Below are 22,512 nucleotides of genomic sequence, written 5' to 3'. Positions count from 1 at the left end.
CCCTAATATCCAATAGCATTGGTTGTGAAAGAGGACTATCTCTGGGGCAAGGCGAGACACAGAGGCCCTTCGTGTAATCAAGGGAAGTGAGAAAAGGATTGTGCAGCTATGGGAAATGTGCCGTACGCTGTCTGTCAAACTTTCTCAAAGAAATGCAAAATAATAATAATTAAAAAAAAAAAAAGGTTTGTTTCTTTTGTGATATAAAAGTGGACTTGCACTCATGCAAATCTAAAGTTATTTCTTCTGATTGTATGGAGTAACTCCCATACAACTGGCTCTGTTATTCTTGGGAATCCAATACAACAAATTCTGCCAAAAAAAAAAAATGCTATAACTCACAGGAGACTGGAATACCTGTCACACAAAGGAGATGTCAGTCACAATTAGACAACGGTGCAGAATAGAAAGTAGATTCTTCTTAGCATCATACTGCATTTTTTCAAAACATTTTAATATAAACAGAGTTGATATTGCTTCCATTCCTCAAACTAGCAGGCCAAATAAGTCACTCTGTTAAGTTCCAGGCTAATCTTTGAAGAATGCTATAGAGATTAATCCTGGAGGTAATGGACACGGGATATGAGATGTCTTTGCTTGTTAACTTTTGCAACTACATGGATCAGCTACAGAGGTGCTGAGCGCGTGTTAGGAAAGCGGGCGGGCAACACTGAGCGCCAGTTTAAACACAATGCCTCCTAGCTCAGAAGCCACATTTGGCCATCATAGTACACACAATACTTAAAACTGCACAGGAGAAAAGTGGACTTATGCTTAAACTGTAATCTTTAAAAAAATATTCAGTATGTGATGAGACCTAGCCTGCTGCCAGAGTGGATTCAATGATTATTTTGTCACTTAATGTTAATCTTCAATCTTTTTTTCTTGAAAGAACACAGCATTTTCCACTTCCAAATAAAGGCTCATAAATAGTGTTAGAAAAAAAAGAAAGAAAGGGAGCTGGAAGACAAGATGAGTCACCATCAAATTGCACCACCACTGCTGGATAATTAGTTAAAATCAGATTTGGGTCAAAGTTATTACTTCACTAAAAATAAAAAATAAATAGTAACATACATAGTAATGATGGCAGATAAAGACCAGATGGTCCATCCAGTCTGCCCAGAAATTTGCTCACAATAGGAACTGTCGCTGCGTGGTTACCCCCACGCGTTCCGTTAAGGGTAGTAACTTCATGGAGTGGAAGGATGGAGGGCTGCCATCTCCTAAAAAAAAAAAAAAAAAAAAAAAAAAAACCCCAACAAAAAAAACAAAAAAAAAACCAGGGGTGGGTAAGAGTATGGGGTAAGGGTGTGGCCTGCTTGTTACAGCAGTTGCTACCCCTAATTGAGCTGGATGTTCACTTGGATGCAAATACGGCGCTGCTCTCTAAATTGGTGGTGGGGTGGAGGGAAATTAGGGCTGGAGGGTACTGGAAGCCAATAGTAACAGGTGAGAGAGAGAAAAAGGGAAATAAAAAAAAATGGATAAAGTGCGTAGCTTGCTGGGCAGACTTGGATGGGCCGTTTGGTCTTCTTCTGCCGTCATTTATTTATTTATTTATTTAAGTTTTTCTATACCGGCATTCGCGATAAATATCGCATTTCTATATATGTTTCTATGTTTCTGCTCCGTGCAGGTAACCCCCATATGTTCTGTTAAGGATAGTAACTGCCACTCCGTGCAGGTTAGTCTCAAGCGTTCTGTTAAGGGTAGTAACTGACGCTCTGTGCAGCTTACCCCCATGCATTCTATTAAGGGTAGTAAATTCTGCTCCTTGCAGATTATCCCCATGTTTTTGTTAAGGGTAGTAACTACCACTTTGCAGGTTACTCTATGCTGTTAAGGGTAGTAATTGCTGCTCCTTGCAGATTATCCCCATGTTTTTGTTAAGGGTAGTAACTGCCACTTTGCAGGCTACCCCCATGCATTCTATTAAGGGTAGTAAACTCTGCTCCATGCAGGTTATCCCCATGGTTTCTGTTAAGGGTGGAAACTGCTGCTCCATGCAGTTTACCCCCATTTCTCCATGCAAGTTGCCCCATGCATTTAAGAGTAGTAAATTGCTGCTCTGTGCAAGTTACTCCCTTGTGTTCTGTTAAGGGTAAATAATCAATAATCTGCAATCACAACATGGCACAAAATGCCCAAAAGTTTTATTGAAAGCCCAAAGTTTTCAGAGTACAACATGCGCTGAATTAAAAAAAAATATATATATATACACACACACACACACACATATTAAAGCAGAAAAATTGTGGCCTGAAAGTAATTTTAAAACTTCCGTCAACAAAATGAGTACAAAATTCATCCACTGCAGCCACTTCTTGTCTCTACTTGGAATATTGTTGACAAACATCCTAACAGTATGTCTGTAAAACTGGAATTTTAATTCCAAACAATAAACTGAAATACGATACAAATCTAACTTTTTTTCAAGGCACACAGGAGATGTGATAGGAAAGGAAAGCGTTAATTTAAACCTCTACTGCGGTAAACACATTTCTTTAAAAAAAAACCAAAGCCTGAATGGGCCCAACATAATCTGGGACCCTTTCCCTGGAGCTGCCCTGAGACACAGGAGGAGAGAGATTTTGCAGGACATCTATGGAGGTGAAGTGGTGCTTTGCTTGCACCACTGCATGCACATGCATAGGGACAGGAACTCACATGCACACTTTTACGCATGCACGTTAGTTCTGTCTGCACAAGCAGGGGGGGTCTGACTTGAAAACTGATGTAAAGTCTGTGGGCAAACAGAACCCCGAAGACTTTATATCCTTCCCTGCGGTCTTAAAACTGCCCCCAAAAATGTTCCTTTGTTTTGACAGGTTCCTGTAATACACTAAACATTATAAAGTATGCAGAACCCTAGCCGCTTACAACATCCCTCCCCACCTCTTCCCTTTTTTTCTACCCAACCATTGATCTTTTTCTCCCTCTCGAACGCACTTCGTCAAGTTTGCTGATGACGGGACTGGATTTTTTAGATGCGGCCGAGTAGCTTTTCAGGAGCACTGCAAAAACTCTCTCCGTGTTTGGATGGGTGCTCAGAAAGGCTTTCTCCAGGACATACAGATCAACACCCTTATCTTCAGGAAGGGCAGAGATAAAACTGAGTCCAAAGTCTATCCACACTAGGTCCAGCTCTTCTGACGGCGAACGTAACAGTACGTTGGACGTGGTGAGGTCTCCATGGATAACGTCCTCATCGTGCATTCGCGCGAGTATCTGGCCAATCTTCTCTGCCAAGGGAAAGAGCGTTTCCACATCCTTTCCAGACTGCTGGATGGAAATAATGTGATCCCGGACAGTAACAGATTCCTTAATATCTTCAAGATATATACAGTTGGAAAAGTAGTCCACAAAATATACAACTGGTGCTGAAATACCTAAAAAGCAAGAATTATAACTGTGAGATGCAGACTTTCACTTCATCATTACGATGTAACATGCTTTATTATGTATTTATGTGACATTCCACTTTCTGGCACATCAAAGCGGATTACATTCAGGTGCTGTAAATATTTCCCTGTCCCCAGGGGGTTTGCAACCTAAGGGCCTGATTCATCAAGACATTTTCCCATAGACACAGAATGGGAGAAATGCCTTGCTGAATTAGGCCCCAAGTTTGTTCCTGATTCAATGGAGGGTAAAGTGACTTGCTCAAGGTCACAAAGAGCAATAGTGGGATTTAAACACGGGTTTCCCTGGTTTAAAGCCTGCTGCGCTGAACTCCTGAAGCTCAAGTCTGACTCACAGTTCCACTACAATTCAGTGTGACTTTACTTTAATCTGTCAACCTGCCATTTGAGCATTAAATAAAAGCCCATGGATCCTTATTGCTGTTCCTCCTGGTCAAGGCCAGTTCTTCCATGAGTGACCTGGGCGGTTGCTTAGGGCACAAGTTGGGTTTTGTTTTTTTTTGGGGGCGGGGGGGAAGGGGGTGACAGGAAAAAACCTCCAGGTGCTGCCTGCCCACTTTTATGACACGGTACCACAAAAAAGAAGGGAATAGATGCTGGGTAGATGTAGGGGGGGGGGGGTATTTCGGAGAGGTGCTGGGTGAGTGGAGAAAGAGAGAAAGAGGATGCTGGACACTGCAAAAAGGAGGCAAGAAAAACTGAAGTGCTGCTAATGTGCTGAGCAAGAAGTGAGGGGGGAAAAGGAGGACGCTGTGGGAAAGAAGAGAGGAGAGAGGCAGGGCAAAGGGAGAGAAATGCAGGGCTTGGCAAAGGTGAAAGTGACAGATGGACACAGAGTGGGACGGGAGAGGGATGCTGTGCCAGACCTGCCACCAATAGGCAGGTTTGTAAGGGGGAGGGCACAGCACTCACTGAAAGTTCCTGGACATACCCAGATCACTCCAGATCAGTGGGTTTATACCTCCTATCAGCAGATGGAGGCAGAGAACAAAACCGTGAGGCACTGCTACATAACCACGAGTGCCACCTGCAGTCCCTCCGTATTCTCTGTCTCAGGCACATGGTAGAGGGGAAAACCTGCAGTCCCGATTGATCTGGAAGTTTGAGAAGTAGTGCAGCTCCCCAAGGTGCCAGGTTCTGTTGGCGGGCTATCCCTCGGGTCGAGCCGGGCGAATGGGGCGTTGGATACCCGCTGTTTCCGGGGCCCCTGATAGACAGGGGACTGGCTCACTCTCGGCGCCCTGAAGTCGCCGCCTGCCCACCGCTGGACTCTCCAGGGAAGTATCCCCACTGGGGATTTTTGCTTCTCTATCTTTGTGGGTAAAAGCTAAAAAATAAAATTTAAAAAAAAAGCCTGTATTTGCTTCTGCGGAGTTTCTAGTCCGAGATAATCGGCCTAGGGGGCTGTACCGCAGGTGGCCGGCTTCCGGAGCTGTTGGGGCGAGTACGGGAGTGGGATCAGCGTGGGCAGGTGCAGGAGCCTTCTCCAGACGAGGGATTTGCGATTTCAGCACACCGCGGTATTTTTCTGTAGATCTGCATTTCACGCGCTCTGCCTGCCCATCTCGGCCTTTCTCTCGGGCTCTGACGGTTACTCCACGGCTGAGCTTCTGAGCGGCTCGACCTCCACGTGGAGAGGCCCACTTCGCACAGCAGTGCGTCTGCTTAATGGGGAGATTGAATTTCTGCTGGGATGGCAGAAAAACTGCAGGCAGCAGCCTGCAAGGCCTGTAGGACCTGGTCCACCTGCCTGAGTTCCCTCTCCCTGTGCACAGGCTGTACCTCGGGGGGCCTCTCCTCCAAGGGGCCAAAACTCAGGAGGGCCTCCCGATGGGAGGCCGCGGCAGGGGTCAAGGGTGTGTGTTCCCCTCCTGCTGCTCCCCCTGGAGATTGTGGCAATGCTGGATCCCTTCCTCCTACCTGTGGTGCAGGGACGTGGTGAGGGGGAGGAGTCTCCATCCAGTAGCCCTGAGCGGACCTTGGGGGATCCGGGAGGCTTTTCCCCGGAGTTTATTTTGCTGATGCAAGACGCCTTCCTGGCTCGGAAGGCAGATGCTCAGAGAACCAAGGAGAGGTCTTCTGGGTCATCCAAGAGACCACACTCGGGGTCTGGGGGTGTCTGGGCCGTGCAGTCAAGCATCGTGGATCACAGGACTCTCTTCTGGACCCTGTCTCCAGGGATCTGGAGGACTCTGATGAGCCACAGGAGGACCCGAATATTGGTCTGAGTCCTGGCCCTGATGCCACCAAGGATGATCTGGATTCTGTGGATGCTTCCGGGGCGGATGGCGATGATTCTCATGTAGTTTGCCTATTTAAAAGGGAGGAGTTGCGCCCTCTCATTTCCCAGGTGTTAGACGAGCTGGGGGTTAAGTTGGATCCAGAGGAGTCGGATGATTGATTATTTTGCGTCAAGTTTCAAAGTGCCATTGCTCTTTAGGACCCCCTCATGCTATATTAGCATTGTACATATGTTTGCTTATTTATATTTATATTCTCTCAGACACTAAGGTTCATGTTATGCCTTAGCAGCGATTGCTCAGTTGTACTATATTATTTGTTATTAGACGCTTTGTTTTATGTTTTTCAATGTAACGCCTATGCTGCGATTGTTCTGTTGTATTGTAAACAGACATGATTTGTATATCATACAAGAATATCGGTATATAAGAATCCAAAATAAATAAAATAAATAAATAAATGGTGAGGGCGTCAACCCAGTTCTTGATGGTCTGCGGGGTCCTCGCAGTGCTTTTCCCATTCCTAAGAAGATTCAAACGCTCAATAGCTGGGATTGGGATTCCCCGGAACGGGCTTGAAGGTGGGGAGAGCGATGTCCAAGCTGTATCCCTTGCTGGATGAGCATTTGGATCATCTGAGAAACACCTCAGGTGGATGCGGCAGTCTCTGCGGTGACCAAGACGACTATCATTTTGATAGTGGGGTCGGCTGCATTGAAGGATGTCCAGGATTGCAAGCTGGAAGGGTATTTGAAGCGCATGTTCGAGGTGTCCGCCATTTGTGCCAGCTTGATGCAACACGCCTGCTTATGTTGGATTCAGAAATCACAGGAACAGACATCCTCAGGAGTGCTATCCCCCAATCAGGCGGCGCACTTTGAAGTGGGAGGGGCTTATGTGGCGGATGCTTTGTACGACCTCGTACGCACGGCAGCTACGAGTATGGTCTCGGTGGTTGCTGCACGATGATTCCTGTGGCTACGCAACTGGTTGGCGGACGTGTCGCCCAAGACTTAGTTATGTAATCTACCTTTTAAGGGGAAGCTTCTTTTCGGAGAAGATCTGGATCAACTGATGAAGTCCCTGGGTGAATCCAAGGGCCTTAGATTGCTGGAAGACAAAAAGGGCGGTAAGAAGCCTTATTTGTCTCGTCTGCGTTTTCGCGAGTTGAGACATTTTCGGTCAGGCAGAGGGGCCTCCTCTTCAGGTTCCTAGCAGCCATCGGGTCACCAGCAGTCCTTTTGGGGCTCTAGCAGATCCAGCAGAGGAGGCGCTGGTCAGGGGTACTCGTAGACTCAAGTTCACCTTCTGTAAATCCAGGATAGGGCGGAAAGTGCCTTCCTTTTTTGGAACTTCGAAATAAATGGAGTACTTTCTCTTCCCGTACCGCGTTTCAGGATGGAGACATTGCGTACAGCGATTGTGGCAGTCTACAAAGATGAGTCCCCAGCGTCCTTGGATCTGACCGAGGCTTATCTGCACATTCCCATTCGGAAGGACCATCAGAAGTTTCTGTGCTTCAAAGTGCTGGGTCAGCATTTTCGGTTTCAGGCTCTCCCTTTCGGCCTAGCTGCGGCCCCTCGTACATTCACGAAGGTGATGGTAGTCGTGATCGCGGCCCTGAGGAAGGAAAGAGTGTAGGGGAGCTTTGGTACAACCCACTGGTCTGGATTGATCTGGGTATGTCCAGGAAAGGAAAACTGGTTATCACCTGCTGATTTTTGTTCCTGTAATACCTCAGATCATTCCAGAGGCCCACCCCGGTGTGGCTGCTGAAAGACTGATTCCTGACTGGGTTTCTAATGCATTCTGCAAAAAAAAAAAAAAAAAAAAAATTTTTTTTTGCTACTGAGAATTTTTAATATGGTTCAGTTCTACAGTTGGCAGGCATTATGGCTGCAGCATTGACGTGGTTCAGTTTGGGGTAGTTTCTAGTTCGCCCTAAGGGGGTGATCTTTCTTTTGGCTTGGGTACAGGTTAATACCGAGGGACTGCAGATGGCACTCAGGTTTTGTTCTCTGCCTCCATCCGATGGTAGGGATGTATAAACCCACTGGTCTGGAATGATCTGCGGTATTACAGGAATGAAAATTAGCAGGTGATAACCAATTTCACTTAGAGTGCCCAATATCCTATTCCTGGTTGGAAAGAACATGCAGTCCAGTAATCTATAAACCTGCCACTTTGTTCCTAGGCATTACATGTGTAAAACACAAAACAATCCTACAGGATGAAAGAGCTATATGAAAAAAATATTACACAGACATTTGCTAATCTATTTCAGTAGCGAAGGAGAAGTGAAACCAGTTTCCCCTTTACCAGTCCATGGAGGAGTCAATCACCTTATATAGTCCTCCTCTTACAACCAGGGCCTCAAAACCTACATTTGATTTTTTTAAACTTTAAACAACTTGCAAAAATAATTCTGTGAAAGCAAATGACTGGCAGATTTTTTTGCTTTCCTTTAAAAACTGGAGTTATTACAAAAAAAAACCCAAAACACTAGACCACTCAAATGAGAATAAACTACACTTTCTGTACCTATCTACAGCCAAGTTAAAGCTACACAAAAAGGAAAGATCTACTTCGTCAGTCTGTATTTTCTGCTGAATATTTTATCAGACTTGCATAATCCCAACAAGAGCGGGAAATTGAGAAGCCAGGCCTAATGGAAACTTCCATGTTTGATTATGTGCCATAAATGTAAGGAGATATACTTTCCAGAAAGTCCAGCTAAGGAAAGATGGATAAAATCTGTGTCTAATCAGGGAGCATCTGCTCTTACTGGACTGTACAACTCAGAGTATCTCCAGATCAGATGGCCAGTCCTGCTTCTACTTCCAGCGCACGCTTGGATTAATAACAGAGATGCGCTGGGAATAGTCAGTCCCGGTCTTTCTCTCTAGTGCACGTGTCCTAAACTTTAGTAAAACCCATGTGCACGGCGACCGTGACCCCGTCCCGGAGCTTCCGAGCACCTGCGCGCCTGCAACGGAGAATGGAGCGCACTTCCTGCGCCGTCCGTCGGTGCGTCAGCTTGTCGTCCAGCGCCGGGTGCCGGTAACCCTTGGGGAATCTCTCCTTCACCACCGCCGCCCTTCCCAAGAACCGGCCTCGGTACACCCGGGCTTCGGCCCCCTGCTTCAGCAGCTCCAGGCCGGACAGAAACTCCCGCAGCCGCCGCCGACAGCAGACCTCCGCCATGGCAGCCCCCGGCAGATACGCAAACCACGTAACGTGCTGCCGGCTCACGTTAGCGGCGTCTGGTCGCTCTGGCTTTGGAGAATACAAGTTTGAGAGACCTGCGCCGTCGCTGTGCCTTGCTCTTTACCGTCCGAAGAGAAACATTTCCTGAAGTATTTTGCCCTCTCTAGATTATGACTGCATTTTGGACTTATCGGGGAGGGGGGATTAAGGATCTGTATATTTTTTTGTAGATGTAAAACGGGGCACTTTCTGGGTTTGGTCTGAATCCTTGAATGGGACACTGCTTCCCCTATCCTCGTGCCTAGGGACATTTAACAGGTAAATTTGGCCCAGTGTATACCTTGGGGGAAAAGAGGCTGATAGGGTTAGAACTACAAGGTTCGTTGTCCTGTGCAAACAATACTGTACTTGCCCCCACCCCGATGGATTCGAAAGAAGTCTCTTCAGGAGCGTCCCCTTCTTTTTGACCCAGTAATGTCCAAACGTGGCTTACAGGGTGAGGTTGGGGCAGGGTTAGAGTAATGCTATCAGCAGGGGTAGATTGTGGGAAAATAGTGGCCCGGGGGATTTTTCTCCATACTGGCCCATGGGTACCCAGTTACATATACAATATAATTTACATATATATTTTACATATATGTACACACCCCTATATTTTGGCATGGTCCTCTCATATCAACACAGTACTATTTGCCAACACTCAAAGAATAACAACCCCACCTATGAAAAAGAATACCACAAATATTACACCAGAATCTAAAATATCAAAACACCTCCTATCAGGAAAACAGAACAGGCCAAGCTACTACAGATCCTTACAGAGAAACCACATGCTAAAAGAATGCTTCATCTCAGTCTTTGCATGCAGAACACAAACTCTCACCAAATACAGAATAAAGCCACATAAAGTATAAATAGAAATGTGCAGACAAAAACTAAACTGTAAAACGTATCACGCCAGACTCTACACAGTGCAACAATGGAAAAACAAAAATGTCACCATTCCTCATGAAACAATCATTAAAATCAAGATATATAAATCATGAATCATAATTATAAATTCATACTAATAGAATAATTTCAAAACAGCTGATGAAATGGACATTTCCTAATAAATACCATAAACTCTGTAAATGTATCCCGTTAAATTTCGGTTAATATTTTCTGTTAAATTTCCTATCAATTTTCTCTGCTCCTGGTTGTTTTTTTTCCCTGTTTTATTGTAACTGTAACTGTTTTCGTTCAGCACCTGTTATTTATTTCGTTCACTGTAACTTTTTTCACTCCCCCTGTTTATTGTAAACCGGCATGATGTGATACCCTCACGAATGCCGGTATAGAAAAAACTAAAATAAATACATAAATAAATAAATAAAAATATCCAATAATTAAAGACTCAAGCAAATTTTGAAACCTTTACCAAACACCAATAAAATATTTCAAACAGCAGACACATCACATACTACCCAATAATTAAAATGGTAGTCAATCAAGAAAAATGAACTTAAAAAGCTACCTTTACTTACCCTCTCCAGCAGTTCTCCTATTCCTTTCCCTTGCAGGCCACACCAGAAGCAGCAGTAGCTGCTGAAGCTGACCTCACTGTCCTCTTCCTTAGGGACCACAACCAGTCTCTTCTCTCTCTCACACATACATTCACATCAGTCATACCCTCAAGACCAGTTTCTGTCTCTCACACACCAATCATCTCCCCAACCAGTCTCTCTCTCTCTCTCTCTCACACACACACACACACACACACAAGCACACACATGCCAGTCATCTCCCTGATCAGTCTCACACATACACACGTCACCTCTCTGACCAGTCTCTCTCAATCACACAATGCTCTTGCTCCCTCTTACACACAGGATTTCAATCACACACATGCTCTCTCTATTTCACTTACACACAAGCCCTCAATCACACACATGTTCTATCTCACTTACAAACAGGCTCAATCACACACATGCCCTCTCTCTCACAGCCACAAGCCAGCCAAAAACATGCTCCATCTCTCTCTCGCGCACACACATTGACTCACTCAAGCACCCTCCCTGACTCACATATACAACACACACATACAGAAGCACATCCCTGACTCACACACAGAAGCACCTTCCTTGTCACACAGAAGCACCATTCCTTTCTCATATGCACACACAAGCACCATTCCTTTCTCACATACACACACACACACACACACATACACCATTCCTTTCTCACATACACACATGCACCATTCCTTTTTCACATACACACAAGCACTATTCCTTTCTCACATACACACACACACACAAGTACCATTCCTTTCTCACAAACACACACACACACACACACACAAGCACCATTCCTTTCTCACATACACACATGCACCATTCCTTTTTCACACACACACACAAGCACCATTCCTTTCTCACATACACACACGCACTATTCCTTTTTCACACACACACACACACATACACACACACAAGTACCATTCCTTTCTCACACACGCTCACACAAGCACCATTCCTTTCTCACATACACACACACACACAAGTACCATTCCTTTCTCACAAACACACACACACACACAAGCACCATTCCTTTCTCACATACACACATGCACCATTCCTTTTTCACACACACACACAAGCACCATTCCTTTCTCACATACACACACGCACTATTCCTTTTTCACACACACACACACACACATACACACACACACACAAGTACCATTCCTTTCTCACACACGCTCACACAAGCACCATTCCGTTCTCACATACACACACACACACACACACAAGCACCATTCCTTTCTCACATACATACACACACACACACACACACACAAGCAAGCACCATTCCTTTCTCACATATACACACGCACTATTCCTTTTTCACACACACACATACACACACACAAGTACCATTCCTTTCTCACATTCACACACGCACACACACAAGCACCATTCCTTTCTCACATACACACAAGCACCCTTCCGATCTAAGGCCAGCACTGCCGCACAGCAAGCCCCCGCTGGCCTCAATTTTATTTTCTTCGGCCCCCGCCAGCTTGGTCTCCGGTGGGGGCTGGCCGGGCGGCGCCCATCTTCATTTTTTCGGCTTCCGCCACCCGGCCTCGATTTTAATTTCTTCAGCCCCCACCGGCTTGGACTCCGGCGGGGGCTGGCTGGGAGGCGCTGAGGCTGGGTTGAGGAAGTGCAGGCTGCAAGAGACCATTAGCCACGCGGTCGAGACCACGTGACCAGCTAAACCAGCCCACCGGGGGAAGCCAAATCCCCCGATAGGCCAATCCGCCCCTGGCTATCAGATTTTTCTGGTAGGGCTTAGGGGCCCACCCCCAATACTGGAGATCAGGGGAAGCCTATCCGGTCTGTTTGCCACTGATTCTCGAAGGCCATCACCGAGCTCATCACTGCCGCGCAGGCTGCTGCTATTCCTGGCCTGCTGGCACTTTTGAGGAAGGAAATCATGTTAGACAGTTGTCCTCATTTGTCTTTCCCCAAGAATGGCCTGTCTGGTTGGCAGATCTGGGACGTATTCCCTTTAGTGCCTGTAGTGAACATGTAATTTGTTTGGGTTGAGGGGGTTGTCCAGTGGACTGTCCCTATAGAAAACTGTAGTGATCTACGCTCAAAATAATACCTAAAGCACATTATTTAAGTTTTGTTAACATAAAATATTTCAGATCCAAAACAAAAGCTTTTAGGTCTTCAGTAAGCATCCTGCATACAAGATAATTATGCACCAGGAAGTCAAATCAGCCAACAAAATCTAGCTGTTATCAATATGTAAATTCTGTGTGGGAGAATCCAAGTGAAAGACTTTGAACCGGTTCCATGAAGATATTTTGCACTTTTAAGTTATTAATATTTTCTGTCAGGCAATAGAAGTTTCCACCCTTTATTGTCTCTGGCTTGATGCTCTGACTCGCATGTTTCTTTTTTTTTTATCATTCTCTGGTCTTGTCTCAGTTCCTTTGTTGTGCTTCCTCCCTCTCTCTCTCTCTCTCTCTCTCTCTCTCTCTCTTTCTGTTGCTCTGATGTCCTCTCTTTCTTTTCTATTTCAGTTGCCTTCCTTCTTGGTCTTTTTTCCTTAGAGTAGATATTTTAGTACTTTCTTGTCCTTCTCTCTGTTTTTTTCTTCTGCTTTTTCCTTCCTCCTTGTTGCTCCTTTCTTCATTCCTCCTCCTTTCTCTTCTCCCTCCTCTAAGGGAAAGGAGTGGAGAGATGATGATGCACACCACCATTTGCACACACCCCTTTTTTAAATATTAGCTCTGTTTATGTGTGCCATGTATGAAATTCAGTTGAATTTCCTTGTGTATAAACAGATTGATAAACTGAACAATTGAAAGTCATATTCTTGTTTAAGCAGAGCATAAGACAATGTCTTGAAAAACAGGCGTGTTCTGTCATAGGGATGAGAGTGCATGTGGGGGGGGGGGGCAATGCCCCCAAAATGCTCAGACTAGTGTTGAATCAACCTCCTTCCCCAATCCCCTTCCTATCCCTTGTCCCCCCCCCCAACTAAGCAGACAAACTATGCCTATGTGTCTTGTATAAAGAGGTGGCAATCCTACTAGTTTCGTATTTTGTTTCCCACCCCTGACCACCCAACGTGTATGGCACATGTACAGTAGTGTTGGGGAGTCTGTCTTCCATTTCTGGTTAGTGCAAGCACAGGACATGAGCCTAGCCTTCTACCTTCATGCAACTCGAGTTGCCTACTGGCTGGCCTGGAAGGCTTTCTTAAAGCGAGGCTGGCAGCTGCCAGACCAGAAAACTGGCCATTGCAAGAGCTGGGTTTCTTCAGACCTCCAGATTTGCCAGGACTCTCCCATTCCCTCTCCCTTGCCTGACATATAATTTTATTTTTTAGATCTGGGAAAGTCTGGAACCCAATAATAGCAATGGGGTTAGCGGAGTCTGCAAAAGATTCATGTTCTGAAGACACGGGGTAATGGAGGAGTCGGCGTGCACTTTTGTTTCAGGTCCCACTGTGGCCCTGCCCCCTCGGTGGAAGGTGGGGCCTGGAAGAGGAATGGGTGCTGCCTTCTTCCCTGTCACCGTGTGCCTTCAAAGCTGATTCTGCTGCAACTGCACTCAGCAAGCCTGCCTCCACCCTACTAGAGGCCAAAGGGCAATTCGGCATCCAGGCTGGGTCCTACAAACACTTGATTCAGCCTGCTGCCAGAGAGCGGAGGAACACTAACAAGCCAATTTGCCTCCCCCACCTCAGGAGCCACAGGAGACAGCAGCCCCCAAAGGTAAATCCAGGACAAGCTCCCCTCCCTCACAGGAAACAGCAGCTACGTACAGAGGAGAAGAGTGCAGGGCAGGCCCTGCAAGAGCAAAGGATGCAGGTTCAAATAATTCAGCCCCCACCTTGTCATAGGAGCAGAGTGCACCTAAGCCGATCCTGGGGCATAGAAGAGAGCAGCAGCATGGGTCAATTTTCTCTGCCAGAGGAGAGGAGCACAGGGCAGCATGATCTGGTCAGTTCTGCAGGACTAAGAGCAGCTGCTGCTGGATTGGAATAAGGCATCTCAGCAGTGTCTGGGTTGATTTGCATGCCCCCCCCCCTCAATTCCTCTACCATAAGAATTTGCAGGCCAGTCAGGCCCCCAGGAGTAGGACAGCTGAAAGTGGTGTCCTCCCTCCCCTCTCCCCGGTTAAAAATACCAGCTTCTCTCATGTTCAGCTTGCAGCCTTGCTCTTACCTTCTACCCTGCCCTCCTCATTCTTGTCCCTCCCATTCCTTTCATCCTGGCCTCCCCCCAACATTTTCATTCCCTGCCACCCCCATTAATTCCATCCTCCCCTCCTTGCTTTTAACTTCAGCTCCTGCCCCGGTTCTGCTGACTGGAGAGCAGCACTGGAGGTTTGGGGCTTTGAAACGCTGCTTCTTTCCACCGGCCTCTTTCTCTACCGCACGGTGCAAACAATGCACCTGGCAGGAGACAGCATTTAGAAGCACCAGGCCCCCAGTGCTTCCCTCCTGTTGGCGGGGGCAGTAGCAGCACTTCGTGGAGGCACTCACCATCAACTCTTCTTTGCCCCACAGGCTCTATCAGAAGAGGGACTACAGATCTTCTTCCGCCCGGGGCGTTGGTGCCCCCTAATGCTTGATGTGTGATGGCATAAGTCACACACCCCAAAAGCCGACACCGCTATACACAACACGGTGTACGATAAAAACTATTTCAGGGTCCACTCCAGTTGTTAGAGCCAACTAGCAGTTACCCAGGAGAAAGCAAAGCAACTTACTAGGGGTTCAGTTACATTTCGGAATTCCTGCTTATTGCCCCTACAACACAAAAAAAGTTGAAATTGCCCAGACCAATTTTGGTAAATAAATATCACCCATCACTATTAAAAAGGCTGAAGTTGGTATTACTAGGTTGGGTATCCTGCATAAATACATCTTTAGATTTTTATGCTCATCTGCATAAATTAAAGAAAAATATTAATATAAAATGGAAATTGATGATTTTGTCTGTTCTAACAACAGAAATATTGAAAAATGTCTATATTGCTGCTTTAAGAGAAGGAGACTTCCTTGTGATAACGTTGCCCCTGCATTAGCCTTTCACTTGCAACCAATTAATAAAGACAACAATCGCGGAGGTAGGAAGCATTTTTCCCATAGACAAAAAATAATGGAGAAAACCCTTTAGCACGGTTGAACCACAATGAAAGAAATTGCTTTGTAGATCTGGACCTCATTTTGCTGTTGCGGAAGCAAGAAATATTACCTGGAGCAGGAAAGATACTGTAGGAAACTGCATCACTGTTTAAGAAAGCTTTACATAGCTGGAGCTTTCTCGTGGAAAGGCTACATCTACCGCTATTAGAAGGTTAACTTCGTTGACACAGTTCAGGTCTATAAATCTCAACCATTTTTAAAGATGGCACCGGCCATCCAGTGCTCCCTCCATGTGACAGGGGCCGGCCAATGGCACGGATACCCTGTCACATGGTAAGGGCAAAGGCCATCGGCGCCATTTTTATTAGTGGCAGCCAACGGCCCGAGAGCGGGAGATCGCTCCCGGGACGCCCACTGGACCACCAGGTACCTGTAAAATGTTTTGGGGGGGGGTCGGGAGGGTGGGGGAAGCAAAGGGATTAGTTTTAAAGGGTCGGGTGGGTTTTTTGTTTATCGGCTCGGGTGCAGCCGATAAACAAAACCGCGATCGGGCCCCGATGGAAAAAAAACCCACATGTGAATCGGAACTGGAATCCGAACCGATTCCGGTTCCGATTCACATCTCTATACAATATATTGATTCATACTTATCAATCATTGGAGTCTGTTCTGATCCATAGCTGTCTATTCGGGTTACTAAGTCTTCCAGAGATCTAACTAGCTTGCCTAAAATTATCCTTACACACACACACTCCATCCCCCATCTCTTTGGATCAGAATAGATCCATATGATTATGTATATGTATATGTTACCAGCTTCGTTATTGAAATAGAATATGCATTTGTTCTTTATAGTTAAAGGAGTTATTTTATGTACTCCTGAAATCCGTTATTTATGTAAAGCCTGTTGCTGTCATTTGTTTACATCCTGTATAACCTGTTGTATGTAAAGCCTGTTGCTAATTTATTGTTTACTGTAAACCGAGGTGATGTATATCTATACGTGCCGCGGTATATAAAAATCAGTAAATAAATAAATAAATAAATAAATAAATAAATTATGAGTTCTCAGCTATTGATTTAAGTGGCTATTCATGTATGGTAATAGGCATGAGACAAATAACAAACCTTTGTAATAGTACCTAGGGATGTGAATCGTTTTTTGACGATTTAAAATATCGTCCGATATATTTTAAATCGTCAAAAATCATTAGAAGCGTGATACAATAGGAATTCCCCCGATTTATCGTCAAAAATCGTAAATCGGGGGAAGGGGGAGGGCGGAAAAACCGGCACACTAAAACAACCCTAAAACCCACCCCGACCCTTTAAAATAAATCCCCCACCCTCCCGAACCCCCCCCAAATGCCTTAAATTACCTGGGGTCCAGAGCGGGGGTCCCGGTGTGATATTTTACTCTCGGGCCTGCGGTGCGTTGTAGAAATGGCGCCGGCGCTACCTTTGCCCTGTCATATGACAGGTCAAAGGTAGCGCCGGCGCCATTTTGTTTTTTGTCCCCCGACGTCAGGAGCGTAGGAGATCGCTCCCGGACCCCCGCTGGACCCCCAGGGACTTTTGGCCAGCTTGGGGGGGCCTCCTGACCCCCACAAGACTTGCCAAAAGTCCAGCGGGGGTCCGGGAGCGACCTCCTGAACTCGAATCGTTTTGCCGTACGGCTGGCGCCATTTTGTGCAAAATGGCGCCGGCCATACGGCAACACGATTCGACTGCAGGAGGTCATTCCCGGACCCCCGCTGGACCCCCAGGGACCCCCAGGCGCTACCTTTGCCCTGTCATATGACAGGGCAAAGGTAGCACCGGCGCCATTTTGTTTTTTGTCCCCCGACGTCAGGAGCGTAGGAGATCGCTCCCGGACCCCCGCTGGACCCCCAGGGACTTTTGGCCAGCTTGGGGGGGGGCCTCCTGACCCCCACAAGACTTGCCAAAAGTCCAGCGGGGGTCCGGGATCGACCTCCTGCAGTCGAATCGTTTTGCCGTATGGCCGGCGCCATTTTGTGCAAAATGGCGCCGGCCATACAGCAACACGATTCGACTGCAGGAGGTCATTCCGGACACCCGCTGGACTTTTGGCAAGTCTTGTGGGGGTCAGGAGGCCCCCCCAAGCTGGCCAAAAGTCCCTGGGGGTCCAGCGGGGGTCCGGGAACGACCTCCTGCAGTCGAATCGTGTTGCCGTATGGCCAGCACCATTTTGCGCAAAATGGCGCCTGCCGTACGGCAAAACGATTCGAGGTCATATGACAGGGCAAAGGTAGCGCCGGCGCCATTTCTACAACGCACCGCAGGCCCGAGAGTAAAAGATCACACCGGGACCCCCGTTCTGGACCCCAGGTAATTTAAGGCATTTTGGGGGGGTTCGGGAGGGTGGGGGATTTATTTTAAAGGGTCGGGGTGGGTTTTAGGGATGTTTTAGTGTGCCGGTTTTCCCGCCCTCCCCCGATTTACGATTTACACGATATTTACAAAAACAAAACCGTGACGATCCAATTCCCTCCCCCCCCCAGCCGAAATCGATCTTTAAGACGATCGATCACACGATTCACATCTCTAATAGTACCTTTAAACATTATAATGAAAGCCACTACAATGCAACATGCAAATCCTATGAGGAAATAGCTTAATAATTTTGTTCCCCGTCCTTTAATTTGTTCCCACAAAGATAACATTTTTATCACTCTAGTTCTAGTAATTAATCAGGGGACAGTTTATAAATGTGTTCTAAATGCTTGGTTAAATGAAGAACTAAAGGGGTACCATCAGTAACTTCTACACAACACTAACAACCATAAGTGTTTTAGAGTGTATTGCATAGGCCTCATGGTGGTATTAACAACAAATCCAGTGTTAATCAAAGTTATTTCTCTTAGCTGAATATGTTTCTATGATTCCACTGTAATGTGCAAAAATAATTCTAAAATGATGGACACAAACATTTAAAGATTCAACCCTATTTTTCAATTTCTATACATCATGTCTAAAAATGAGTGTGCACCAAACTAAAATGCATTCTTAAAACTTAGTATTCAGTTTATTACTAATCTTAAAAAGCTGGCAGCTCATTCTAGCAGTCAGCACTAGGAGAGAGCTGTTTGCATTAGATTCCCAATCTCCTGTCACACTCTAAATAAGTGGTTTTCTTAAATCGTGTTTCCACTTTGTATGTGTGACCTTGCACTGTGGCCTGTGTAGGTAGCAAGGTGCCAAGCTACTTCTAGCAAAAGGAGAACTTAATCCTAAAATGTACTAGAAAAATAAATGATCATTGGAATCATGCAGGACTACAAAAGTGCATTTCTCATTCCAAGTCTGGAAAGGAAATGTGCAGACAAGCATACATTTTTCCTTTCGGTCAAAAAGGAAAGTAACCTAAATTTATAACCCCTTGACAGGAAATTACTATGTGTATAATTAGCCATTAGAGCTAATGGTATAGGACATTCTATGATTTACCAAACATGAAATGGTGTAATTAAGAAAAGCCAATAATATCCCAAGGGATAAATTATTTCACATTTACTAGTGTATGCATGGCATGTTACCTTAATTATCATATCATGAGATATTTGTGAATGATTCTAATACTAAGCATATAAAAAATGCAATAAATGAAGCATTTTGTATAGAATGTTCATAAAGGTAGTCCAAAAATAGAGATGGAGCAAGAATGGAGGGTCTGACAGTCGACATGACTGGCAGGCCATGGTAATGCGGGCCCAGGCAAGCTCGAGAGGGGGGGGGGGGCAGGTCCCTGGGAGTAGGGGCGCCATAGGAAGAGGGAAGGGCCCAAGAAGGCAGGGGTCAGTGGAAGGACAGGCAGCTGGGGGGGAAGTTAGGGTCAGGGGAAGGTGAGGACTATCGTGAGGTAAAGTTAGGGGCAGAAGGAGGAGCTGAGGCTGCGATGGCCAATTCTGATTGGCCAGCGAGCCGTGCTCGAATCTAGGGTAGGGGCTGTCTCTGAGCAGCGCGGCACAGTCTTTCTCTGTGGCGCGGCTGCTCCGAGAGGCAGAGGCCGTTTTGGGGCCGTTTTCTACGGGTAGTTTCCCTTGCGAAGCTAGGCGTAGAAAAGGGCACGGCGTCGGCGTGGTACCTGGGTTCGCGTGGAGAGCAGGTGGCTGGAGCGGACGGTCGGCGATCGCGGCGTGTGGCGGCGCTTGAGGAGATGGCGTCGGAGGAGGCGGCCTGCGTCCCTGGCGACGGAGAGATGGGCGGTGTTTCGCCGGTACCGGAGCCAGTCTCGCTGGACGTCGAGCCGGTGAGCGGCGTTGCGGGGGACGAAGGCGAGGGGCGGACCGAGGGGATTGAGGGAGGTGCGGCCGTTGTGGGGGACGGTGGCTTTGGTGGGACAGAAGCGTTTCGGAGCGTAGCGGAGGCGGGGCCTGGCAGGCGAAGGGCGGCGCGAGGGTCTCGCTCGCGTTCGCGCGCTCGGGGGGCCGGCAGAGGCAGGGCGCTTAGCCGGTCGGGTGCGCTTGTCGGGGTTCGCGAGGGTTCGGGGCCTTCTGGCCCGATGGGGGCGGGGTCGGCTGGCTCCGGGCCCTACAGGCGCGCCGTGAGTGCCGGGACCGGTGCGGCCGGGCCTGTGATGGGGGCTGGACTCGGTCCAGAGGGTCTGGCGGCGTGGGACCGGACCGGCGGGGAGGTCCTTTTGAGGGGGTCGCGTGGGGCAGGGCTTCTGCCGGGTTGGCCAGGAGAGGATACGGATGGGGGACTCGGGGAGTGGCGAGAGGCAGGTGACGGGGAGCCCTGGTGGCAGTGGGCGGGGGAGTCAAGGCGTTCTCCTTCGGGGTGGCGTCATGAGCGGCGCGCAGTGGCTCGCGGGCTCCTGCAGTCGGGCCGCCGGTTGATGCCGGCCGGGGAGGCCGAGGAGATCCCGGGGGAGGAGCAGGTTGCGCCGGTGCTGGCGGGTCCTGAGCGGGTTTTGACTCCTAGGCCGCACCGTGCGGGTAGGGGTGCCACAGTTGGGGGCCTCTCTAGGGGGACCCCGGGGGGGGTGCGGGCTGGACGCGGGGTGCGAGGTTGGGAACGGGGGTCGAGTGTGGCCAGGGGCCTTCACGAGGGTGTGGGGAGACGGTCCGTCGGTTCGCAGGTGGCTCCTCCTCCTGTGCCTGCTGTTGGTTCTTCGCAGATGGGCTCGGCTGAGGACGGCGGGGACGGGCCCGGTCCGTCGAGGGATGAGGCATGGAGGAACGAGGCTGCAGTTGCAGAGCGGCAGGCTATGGCGGGGCGGTCCGTGGTGCCAGGAGTGGCGGCAGTCAGTGAATTTTCCCAAGGTGAGTTCCTTCTTTTCCCTGGGGACGGGGTGAGGGAAGTGGGGGCAGATTCTGGCGTGCCGCCTGAGAGGTCACGGGAAGACTCGGATAAAGGGGTTAGGAGCGGGATGGACGATAGGGGGGGCGCGGGTTTGGCGGAAGGTAGGGCCCGCGGGGCGGCTCATAAAAAATCCAGGTCCAAACGGCGGAGGGGTCGGGACAGTTCCTCGGAGTCGACTTCCTCCTCCTCGTCCTCTTCCTCGTCCTCCTCTTCCGCTCCGGCGACTGGGCTGTTGCATGGTGCCGAATCTGGGGAGGCTTCTCGTGGTACTCCGGCGCTTGTTACTTTTTCGGAACTATGGGAAGAGGTTCCTCGGGCACTCCGGCGGAAGATTAGGCGCCGCAAATTTATTGATATTTTTCAATTGTTGGAGGGGCGTCGCGGGAAGCGGAGGCACAAGAAGAAGCGTGGGAAGAGTGGTCGTTTTCCGGGTGTTACGGCGAAGGTGGCGCGGAATAGTCACAATTGGATTCGGTCTTTTCTGCGCTTGGCTAGTGTGATTGGGCATTGTGACCCGACGCAGTATGGTCCGTTATTGTCCTATGCTGATGCGATATTGGCTGCAAGCAAGACCTATGATGGGTGGTCGTGGCTCAATTATGATGAGCGCTTTAGGGATCGCATGGAAGAAAATCGGTTTATGACCTGGGGCACACAAGACGTGAGTTTGTGGTTGACTCAAATGGCCTCTAAGGCGGTCGGGAGGGGTTCGGGAGCTGGAGGGCCTGCGGGCGCGGCCTTTACACGGCCCTTTCGCCAAGGGTTTCCCGCTCTTGGGGCGGGCAAGGCGGGGGCAGGGGGCTCTGATGTCTGCTGGCGGTTTAACCGCTCCGTGTGCTCCTTTACGGACTGCAAGTTCCGACATGCGTGTGCCACTTGTGGGGCCGCCCATCCCGCATCTCGGTGTGTCAAGCGGCAAGGCGATGGATCCGCCGGCGTTTCCGGCGCCAAAGGTGTGGGGAAGTAAGGATTGGGGCATGGCGGCCACTCCTGTCCTGCTTGGTCCCATGCGTCAGTGGTTGCAGGCCTACCCTATGCGAGATGGAGCTGATTTGTTGGTGAGGGGTTTTTCGGAGGGTTTTCGGATTCCGTGCGGGGGGCGGGTACCTGGGGGGGGTGGAGAGAATTGTCCGTCGATCAACCGGCTATTAGCGATAGTGGATGAAAAGCTGCACGGGGAACTCGCCTTGGGGCGGATTGCTGGTCCATTCCTGGAGCCGCCGTTCCGAGGGTTGGTGTTGTCCCCGTTGGCGGTCATCCCAAAAAGGGAGCCTGGAAAGTATCGCTTAATTCACAATCTGTCTTTCCCGGCAGGGGATTCCGTGAATGACTGTATCCCTAAGGCACTTTGCGCGGTACGGTACGCTTCCTTTGATTCGGCGGTGAGGGTGATCGTGCGTTGTGGTCCGGGTGCATTGTTGGCAAAAACCGATATCGAATCGGCTTTTCGGCTGTTGCCGGTTCACCCGCAGGATTTTCACCTGCTGGGATTTCGTTTTCGGAATTCCTTCTATTTTGACAAGTGTATGCCCATGGGATGTTCGATCGCATGTGCTTACTTCGAGGCGTTTAGTACCTTTTTGCATTGGGTGGTGGTCTGCCGGGCGAGGTCGGTGAATGTGGTTCACTACCTGGATGACTTCCTGTTCGTGGGA

The 22,512-nt window shown here is 48.4% G+C and overlaps 1 protein-coding gene across 1 annotated transcript; it reads right to left on the bottom strand.

The window, feature by feature from the left end:
* Positions 1-2,136: 2,136 nt before the first annotated feature.
* TP53RK (TP53 regulating kinase) lies at positions 2,137-9,000 on the bottom strand. Its single transcript, XM_029613761.1, has 2 exons — positions 8,644-9,000; positions 2,137-3,392 (listed from the first exon to the last, which is right to left on the bottom strand). The coding sequence occupies exons 1-2, from the start codon at positions 8,867-8,869 to the stop codon at positions 2,914-2,916; spliced, it is 705 nt and encodes a 234-aa protein (XP_029469621.1). The 5' UTR covers positions 8,870-9,000; the 3' UTR covers positions 2,137-2,913.
* Between the last annotated feature and the right edge of the window lie 13,512 nt (positions 9,001-22,512).

Source organism: Rhinatrema bivittatum, chromosome 8 (genome assembly GCF_901001135.1).
Source record: "Rhinatrema bivittatum chromosome 8, aRhiBiv1.1, whole genome shotgun sequence".
NCBI classification, from domain to species: Eukaryota; Metazoa; Chordata; class Amphibia; order Gymnophiona; family Rhinatrematidae; genus Rhinatrema; species Rhinatrema bivittatum.
This window is presented reverse-complemented; position numbering and strand designations above follow the sequence as displayed.

Excerpts from the sequence above, each read along its gene's own strand:
- TP53RK (XM_029613761.1), bottom strand. The coding sequence starts at position 8,869 with ATGGCGGAGGTCTGCTGTCGGCGGCGGCTGCGGGAGTTTCTGTCCGGC. Across the intron at positions 3,393-8,643 it reads TCTCCGTTGCAGGCGCGCAG|GTATTTCAGCACCAGTTGTA; the intron begins GTGCTCGGAAGC and ends CTTGCTTTTTAG.